Source organism: Lepus europaeus, chromosome 19 (assembly GCF_033115175.1).
Source record: "Lepus europaeus isolate LE1 chromosome 19, mLepTim1.pri, whole genome shotgun sequence".
NCBI lineage: Eukaryota > Metazoa > Chordata > Mammalia > Lagomorpha > Leporidae > Lepus > Lepus europaeus.
The window spans coordinates 14,203,390-14,211,752 of record NC_084845.1 but is presented as its reverse complement, the minus strand read 5'-3'; the positions used below and the strand labels follow the sequence as shown (position 1 = coordinate 14,211,752).

The following is an 8,363-nucleotide window of genomic DNA, read 5'->3' as shown; positions in this document are numbered from 1 at the left end:
ATGTTAAATATGGGCTCTTATTGTAAATTTACTTTTAAAAACACTACATTAAAATATTACTTATCCTGATTATTGAGTTTATTTGGTGCCCTTTAAGTTTTTATTTTTTTATATTTATTTGTTTATTTGAAAGGCAGAGTTACAGAGAAGCAGAGAGAGAGAGAGAGAGAGGCCTTCCATCCTCTGGTTCACTCCCCAAATGGCTGTAATGGTCAGAGCTAGGCTGAGCCAAAGCCAGGAGCCAGGAGCCTCCTCTGGTGTCCCATGCGGGTGCAGAGGCCCAAGGACTTGGGCCATCCTCCACTGCCTTTCCCAGGCCACAGCAGAGAGCTGGATCAGAAGTGCAGCAGCCAGGACTTGAACCAGTGCCCATATGGGACTCCTAACATTGTGCCCCTTAACTTTTGCTCCCATAGCTCTGACCCTGATGAAAGCTATGAATAGAACTTATCTCTTACATGAATCTCTTTGGCACCCACTGGTCTGTAGCCTTGGCAGGAAGTGAATGCTTGCAGGCATTCATTAGTCAGAGTCCCTTAAGAGCTTTCCCTGAATTGCTGAATTGTAAGTTCTCTTATCTTTTCCTTCCCTGATTTCCTGAAAACCCACAATTTTCTGGTAACCACCCCCCAAGGTACTTCCAAGACCTGTAATGATGCTAATACTCAATGATTGTTCTTTTTTTTTTTTTCATGGCCCTGAAAAGGGCCTTTGGGTGGGGGTCTGGGAATGCGCGAGCCGCTCAGCCGTTGAAGCTGTAGAGCATGCGCCCCTGGCGCTTGAGCGCGTAGACCACGTCCATGGCCATGACCATCTTGCGCTTGGCGTGCTCCGTGTAGGTGACGGCGTCGCGGATGACGTTCTCCAGGAAGACCTTGAGCACGCCGCGGGTCTCCTCGTAGATGAGCCCCGAGATGCGCTTGACGCCACCACGCCGGGCCAGGCGGCGGATGGAGGGCTTGGTGATGCCCTGGATGTTGTCGCACAGCACCTTGCGGTGGCGCTTGGCACCACCCTTGCCCAGGCCCTTCCCGCCCTTGCCGCGACCAGACATCTCTATCTGCTATCAGAACCAGCTCAGGAGTAGCCAATTGTTCTTTTTTTTTTTTAAAAAAAATTATTTTGAGAGGTAGAGTTACAGACAGTGAGAGGGAGACACAGAGAGAAAGGTCCCCCATCCATTGGTTCACTCCCCAAATGGCCGCAACGGCTGGAGCTGCCCTGATCCGAAACCAGGAGCCAGTGCTCCTTCCCAGTCTCCCACGGTCGGAGCTAGGCTGAGCTGAAGCCAGGAGCCTCCTCTGGTGTCCCTTGCCAGTGCAGGGGCCCAAGGACTTGGGCCACCTTCTACTGCTTTCCCAGGTCAAAGCAGAGAGCTAGATTGGAAGAGGAGCAGCCAGGACTAGAACCTTTGCTCATATGGGATGCTGGCACTGCAGGTGACCAGCTTGATTATTCTTAAACATTTACTGTTGTGGCTGATTCATTTTGAGAGGAAGAGCATGGTGGGGGCAAGAGGTGTGGAGTCACCACACAGACCTTGGGAGTCAGGTGAAAGCAGGCCTGAGGCAAGCAGCCTGCAGACTCATTTATTTCAGTTGCTACAGCAGCTTATATAGCCAAGGCAGCCAATCCAGTCAAGGGGCGGTCTATGCCCTAACCAATAACACCCTGTTGTCAGGCAGTTTCTGAAGCCATCCAATCACAGCCTGTTGCCAGGCAGTTTTTGTTGTCAGCAGCCATCTTGGCATGGCCTTCTCATTCCACCACATTTCCCCCTTTTGTTTATTTTTGAGCAACGGGAGGCATGATTCTTGGCGATACCATTGTTGACCCAGTTTCCATGTGGTCTCCGTATATGGCTGTGCCTGTCTTAGGTTGTCCCCCAGGGGATCTTACCCATCATTGACTAACCAGTACTCAAATCGAGAGACCACAGGAGTGCTTGCTCAGATAGGGGTAGGAATGAGGAACAGTGGTAATCAGGAATGGCATGACCACATGCAGGCTGTGGGCCATTTGAGTGGCTGACCAGAGCTAAGTGGGGTATAAAGCAGTAGCAGATGTGGCTATGGGCAGTTCCTCAGGGTAGGATGATAGAGCAGGTGCATCCACTAACAAGGCAGACTCAGTCTTGTTCAGCTGGTTCTGGTTGACTGTCAGTTGCAGGCTTGATATTTCTGGCTGGTACCCAAATGGGCTGTCTCGCATTCTCTGGAAAGACACAAGCATATCCTTGACCCTTGGTTAGCAGAAGCCTTTTTACAGGCATTGGAATCCAGGGCCTGAATTCTGCATCTGCTTCTACATTAATGGCAAACATATGGGTGGGATGGGGTCTAGCGGCTGCCCTGATAGCCTGGGGTGCCTGAGGACTGCCACAAATGTGGGGATACTCACTGGGTACTGATGGGATAACCTCACATGGGTTATTACCTCGAGGTCATCTAAATTCATCCCACGGGTATCTGGAGGGTAGCTGACTAGGCATTGCTATGTTGTCTGCTGCTGCTGTCATGTCATTTTAACTGTTGGAGCTCTCTCTCCCTAAGTCATCAACTGATGTCTGTGAGGCAGGGACCTGGAGTGTCAGGCTCTTATCACTCACAGATTCATTATGTTTGGTAATATGCATGGGATTCTGAGAGGGGGGTATCTTTCCTATGTTTGAGGACTTAAGAGCAGCACGCCACGCCAACTCTAGCCAAAGGAAAGACACCCACAGCACTGCTGCCATAACTACACAAATTCCTAGCACTTCAGTGGCTGATGGCATTATACAGGGGGTTCCCTACATTAGACAAACAGTGGTGTATCAGATCGTATGTATGTTCTGTGCTTAGTAGGGGACTTCCTTGATATGTTAGGTCAAGGCTGTATGCCCACATGGTGTCTCTGGAGCGTCACCTCTCTCGAGTGAGGGAAGATGACTTGGTTCTGAATTCTGGGATGATCAGTCCCTTATGTGAATTCTCCGGGCAAACTGAAAGTAAGAGGAGGAGCTGAGAAGTGGCATTACACTTCTGGGCAGTGTGTGCCTAACCTGGGGTCACTTAGACTGAGGACAAGGACAAGGAAAGGGGCGTAGGAGGGGGTTCTGTGCTCAACCTCACAGAACTGAACAGCACACAAAACACCGAGGGGCCTACTTGCCAAAATCCAGGGGGGACCTCGCGGAGTCTGACATGCTGTCTCTCTCTCAGTCACATTAGCGCACCAGATGTTGAAGTTGATCTGTTCTGAGAGGAGGAGTGTGGTGGGGGCAAGAGGCACAGAGTCACCACACAGACCCTGGGAGCCAGGTGAAAGCAGGCCTGCAGACTCATTTATTTCAGTTGCTACAGCAGCTTATATAGCCAAGGCAGCCAATCCGGTCAAGGGGCGGTCTATGCCCTAACCAATAACACCCTGTTGTCAGGCAGTTTCTGAAGCCATCCAATCACAGCCTGTTGCCAGGCAGGCTCCACTGTCATGTGGTTTTCAAAACCATTCAATCACAGCCTGTTGCCAGGCAGGCTCCGTTGTCATGTGGTTTCCAAAACCATCCAATCACAGCCTGTTGCCAGGCAGTTTCTGTTGCCAGTGGCCATCTTGGCGTGGCCTGCTCGTTCCACTACAATTTACACCCCACTCCAGAGTGTCTTCCAACATCCATTCACCTGGAGAAGTAAAAACAAGGTTTGTGTGTTAAGTATCAGCCTCTTCTATTGAGAGGGTGTTAGGAAAGAGGGTCAGTCCAGATCCCTATTCCGGCCTAGGCCAACAGCTTCCACAGGGATTTACTATCCACAAATGTAGAATTGTTGCAACAATTCAGTGTGAATCAAAATCAGGTATGCAGCTGGGCCCTGAGGGGCACAAATGAAGTGGAGGAATTGGAAAACTTCTGGGAGAGACAGGGAGAGTGGAGTGAGGATTTAGGATCCTGAGGTAAATCAGATTCCTATGTACAGAGACCCAGGCTGAAACAGTGTTTTAATTAACCCAAGAATTTAACAGAGCAGATCAGAAGGTAGTGGGACTCTGGAAAAACAAGAGCCTGGGGAAGCAACAGTGCTACGGTTTGTGTTCCACAAAGTTCATGTAATTGGAGGCTTGGTCTCCAGGATGCTGTATTAGAGCTGGTAGGACTTTTACAAGGTAGGGCACAGCAGGAAAGCCTTAGGTCACTGGGAACAGGAAGTCGTTCTCACAGAACCCCTTGACTTCTCAAGAGAGGGTTATAAAAGATTCTGACCTGGCTCCATCCAGCTCTCTCTGCTTCCTGGCTCAAGATGTGACAAAGGTGTGACACAGCCAAGAGAAGACCCTCAACAGATCTAAGCTGATGCAGACACCATGCTTTGAACCTCTTTCTTCATAAGTAGCCTATGTCAGTTATTTTATTATAGTGAAGTATAGCTGTCGAATTCAAGCAGTATCTTTTAAAATCCACAGAAATGAACAAACACCTAAGAAAGCATTTACAGCTACATGCATTTAAATCAAAGGTGATACAAGCTGAGTGCTGTGTTCTATGGGCCAGATACAACTTGGACCTGAGCCGTCTGTGATGTCTGTGTTTTAGGTAGTCCTATTTCCTACACTTTATCTGACTTGAAATGTGAAAATCTACCTGAATTATAAACACAGTGAAAAAAAAAAAAAAACATAGTCATCCCCATCTAGGGAACATATCTAGTTAAAATGAACCCAATATATCAAATAAAAATGAATAAAAAGGGAAAGATTTAAAAACATTCTTTGAAATTAAAAATATTAACAAGGGGATGGTGCTGTGGCACAGTGGGTTAAAGCCCTGGCTTGAAGTGCCAGCATCCCACATGGACGCCGGCTCTAGTCCCGGCTGCTCCTCTTCCAATCCAGCTCTCTGCTATGGCCTGGGAAAGCAGAAGATGGCCCGAGTGCTTGGGCTCCCACACCCATGTGGGAGACCTGGAAGAAGCTCCTGGCTCCTGGCTTCGGATCAGCACAGCTCCGGCCATTGCGGCCACCTGGGGAGTGAACCAGCAGATGAAGGCCTCTCTGACTCTACCTCTCTCTGTAACTCTCTTTCAGATAAATAAAATAAATCTTAAAAAAAATTACTTTGTCACTGATGAGCCAAAGAAGAAACTGAACTGTAAACCATGAAATATATTGGAAGAAACAATAGTGAAAATACTTCAGATCTAGACCTGTGGAATTAGACTAGCTTGGGGCCCAGACATCATCTTAAAAATGGTGTCCCCCCAAAAAAAAAGTTTCTAAGCTCTATACACATCTATAGAATTTTAGTTTGAATAAATTAAAAGTTTTAAATCACTGATAAGTCCAAGGAATCATTAAAATTCATTTAATTTCTAATGAATAAAATGGTGAACCAAGACTTTAAAATGAGGCCAAAATGGTGGCTAGAGAGAAAAATTTGGTCTGAAAGTAACCTGTGTCTTAGAAAATACAGAACACTAGGCCGGCACCGTGGCTTAACAGGCTAATCCTCCGCCTTGCAGCGCCAGCACACCGGGTTCTAGTCCCCGTCAGGGCACCGGATTCTATCCCGGTTGCCCCCCTTCCAGGCCAACTCTCTGCTATGGCCCGGGAGTGCAGTGGAGGATGGCCCAAGTGCTTGGGCCCTCACACGCATGGGAGACCAGGAGAAGCACCTGGCTCCTGGCTTCGGATCAGCGCGATGCGCCGGCCACAGTGGCCATTGGAGGGTGAACCAAAGGCAAAAAGGAAGACCTTTCTCTCTCTCTCTCTCTCTGTCTCTCCACTCCTCCTGTCAAAAAAAAAAAAAAAAAAAAAAAAAAAAAAAAAACACTAAAGAGCTAGCAGTCACCCTTCAGGCAGAAAACCAACAGCAACAGTAGCAAATGAGAGAGGGAGAAAATAATCTGATAGAGGAGGCCGGGGAGCTGATTGGATAGAGGAAGCAGGAAGAACATGTAGAGATAATCTTCAGGGAAGTGCATGCAGAAGGAGCACCGTAGGTGTAGATATAAGGTGACAGGCACCCCCTAGAGGAGGCTTGGATAAAAAACTCAAGAAATGTATAGCTATCGTGCATAATCCCACTGAACTGTTTTTTACATGTTAAACTTCTTATTTGGTGAAATATTAAGCCTTTCTACTATAAAGTAAGTTTAAAGTATGTTATCTCAAAAACTAAAAAAAAAAGGTAGAAGGAAGGAAAGAAGGAGGGAGGGAGGAGGAGAATATCATGTTCTTAGACTTGTATGTATAAATTATATTGAATCTGTTAAAATTAATTAAAATGAAAATGAAATAAAAAAAGAAAACCCAAGAAAGTTAAGTGTGAAGCAACATGATAACATCAGCAGGTAATGAATGCAAGAAGTTCTTAAAAAGGAGAGCCAGTAAACACTGGAAGATGAAGAAGAGGCACACAGTCCTGCCCCCAGACACAGCATCTAAACCCTGCATTTAGAAACACTGCGGTTCAAGGCAAGACTGGGGTGTTAGTCAAGAGAGATACCCACACCCTTGCTTGTCACCCACAGTTACCAGATGGCAGCAGAACTTAATGAATCAGGCTCAGTGGCCAGAGAGAGTGGTTCGAGCAGAAGTGAGGAAGGCTGCAGGAGAAGCTGGGACCTCTGAGAATGCCCTGGGACCTACTGGTCCCACAATGGGAAGGAGGCTTGAGGGGAGGAAAAAGCAGAGGAAACACAATATTTGTGTATTCGTAAAATATTTACTATGTGTTCAGGAAGAGATAGGTACGATGATCAGAAAGGTGAAGGAATGAGCTAGATACCACAGATATAAACATGGACTGAGGAACAAATAAATGACACCATATAAGGAGTTAACCCAGATGTGCAGACTTTATAGGTTCATATGTAAACTTACAGATATGTGTCACCCAGTAGAGATCTTTACACAAATTGCATTGGCATTGTGAAGTCAGCAAGGAGATAAAGTGAAAACAAAGCAGTTATATAGAGAGAAAGTCCCTCTACTTAGTGCATAGCATTTCAGGACGTGAGCACAGCTCCTCCTCTCCTTTCTGAAGATGACCTATAATAGACGGTAGATGGCAAATCACATCCTGGGCCACCCTCCCAGAATGTCACAAACATGGACCTACATAGCACAGAACCATCACTGCTGCCTCCCAGGGTGCACATCAGTAGGATGCTGTATCTTCTCAGATATTTTTATGTACTCTCTAAATCTGATATCCACTACAATAAGGTGTAGAAGAAACACAGCCACAACCAGAGACAAAGAAAGAAAAGCAGGCCCCGCCTTCTAACACAGACCTTGAAAAGTGGCTGCTTGCAATTAACTAGTGAAGCAACTGCCCACTGTTATCTTGTCTATGGAGGTTCTGTTTCTGTAAATTCCAGTCCTAAATCTGTCCTAATAAATCTACCTCTGGGGTCTCTTCTACAAACATACCAGGCCCACCAACCATTAAAAGTGTGGTCCTAAGTCATGTAGGCTGCACTTTAAACCCACCAATGCTGTAACAGCTAAGGTATGATGCTGATGAACCCTGAAATGTTATAAGAAACTTGGGATTGTCGTTCAGTTCTCGGGAAATGATTCCAGCTGAGCCCGCTGGCGTAGTGAACTACTTCGATCCTCCACTGTCTCTGGTGGCTGTTTGAACAAAGGGAGTCTTCCCACCTCAGATTTCTGTAACAAAGGAATCTGGAATATCTGAACCCCAAACTCCAAATAGAGTTAAATCTTCAGGATCTAAGCACTGTCACTGCGTGACTTGGAGAGCAGATAAGTTCAGGATGCACTGGTGCCTCTGAGAAGGATCCAGTGTGTAAAGTTCTCCTGTGTGAAGTCCACAGTCACGTCTATGACTGTCACCACTTCCTAACATACCAGAAACTCTCAGCCATATCGGTTCCCCAAAGGAATGTGCTACTGACAAGTACCAGTGAATTCTGACATGTATAAGTGGCTTGCTTTGTTTTTGTTTTTAAGGGAAAGAGTTTATTGGGGGAAACCCGACAGAACGGAGGGAAGGGGCAAAGAAGGAAAGTGTAAGAGAGAGAGAAAGAGACAGAGGTCAGGAGACGGAGAGGAGGAGGAGGAGAGAGAGAGCCACGTGTTCAGGAACAGGTCCTTTTAAAACTGTGCCAGGGACTAAGCAGGGAAGCAGAAGCAGCGAATCCCATTAGGATGGGGGTGGAGCTTGACACCAGTGGTGGTTTGGCCATGTGGCCACCTGGCTTCCAGCAGTGGCGGCGGTAGTGGGAGGGTCTAGAGCCTGGGAGGGTGCCAGGGTGTAGATCAAGCTGTAGATAAGATTGCACCATTTTACTAGCATTCCCCCCTTTTGTTTTATAAAGCTGGGGTTGTATGGGATTATATCGGTCCCAAAAGTCCAGGAGGGG

At 46.9% G+C, this 8,363-nt stretch overlaps 1 protein-coding gene across 1 annotated transcript; it reads right to left on the bottom strand.

The window, feature by feature from the left end:
- Positions 1 to 742: 742 nt before the first annotated feature.
- Positions 743 to 1,054, bottom strand: LOC133747840 (histone H4-like). The gene has a single exon (XM_062176255.1). The coding sequence runs from the start codon at positions 1,052 to 1,054 to the stop codon at positions 743 to 745; it is 312 nt and encodes a 103-aa protein (XP_062032239.1).
- Positions 1,055 to 8,363: the final 7,309 nt, after the last annotated feature.

Bases quoted from the DNA above. Each gene is read 5' to 3' on its own strand.
- LOC133747840 (XM_062176255.1), bottom strand. From the start codon at position 1,054: ATGTCTGGTCGCGGCAAGGGCGGGAAGGGCCTGGGCAAGGGTGGTGCC.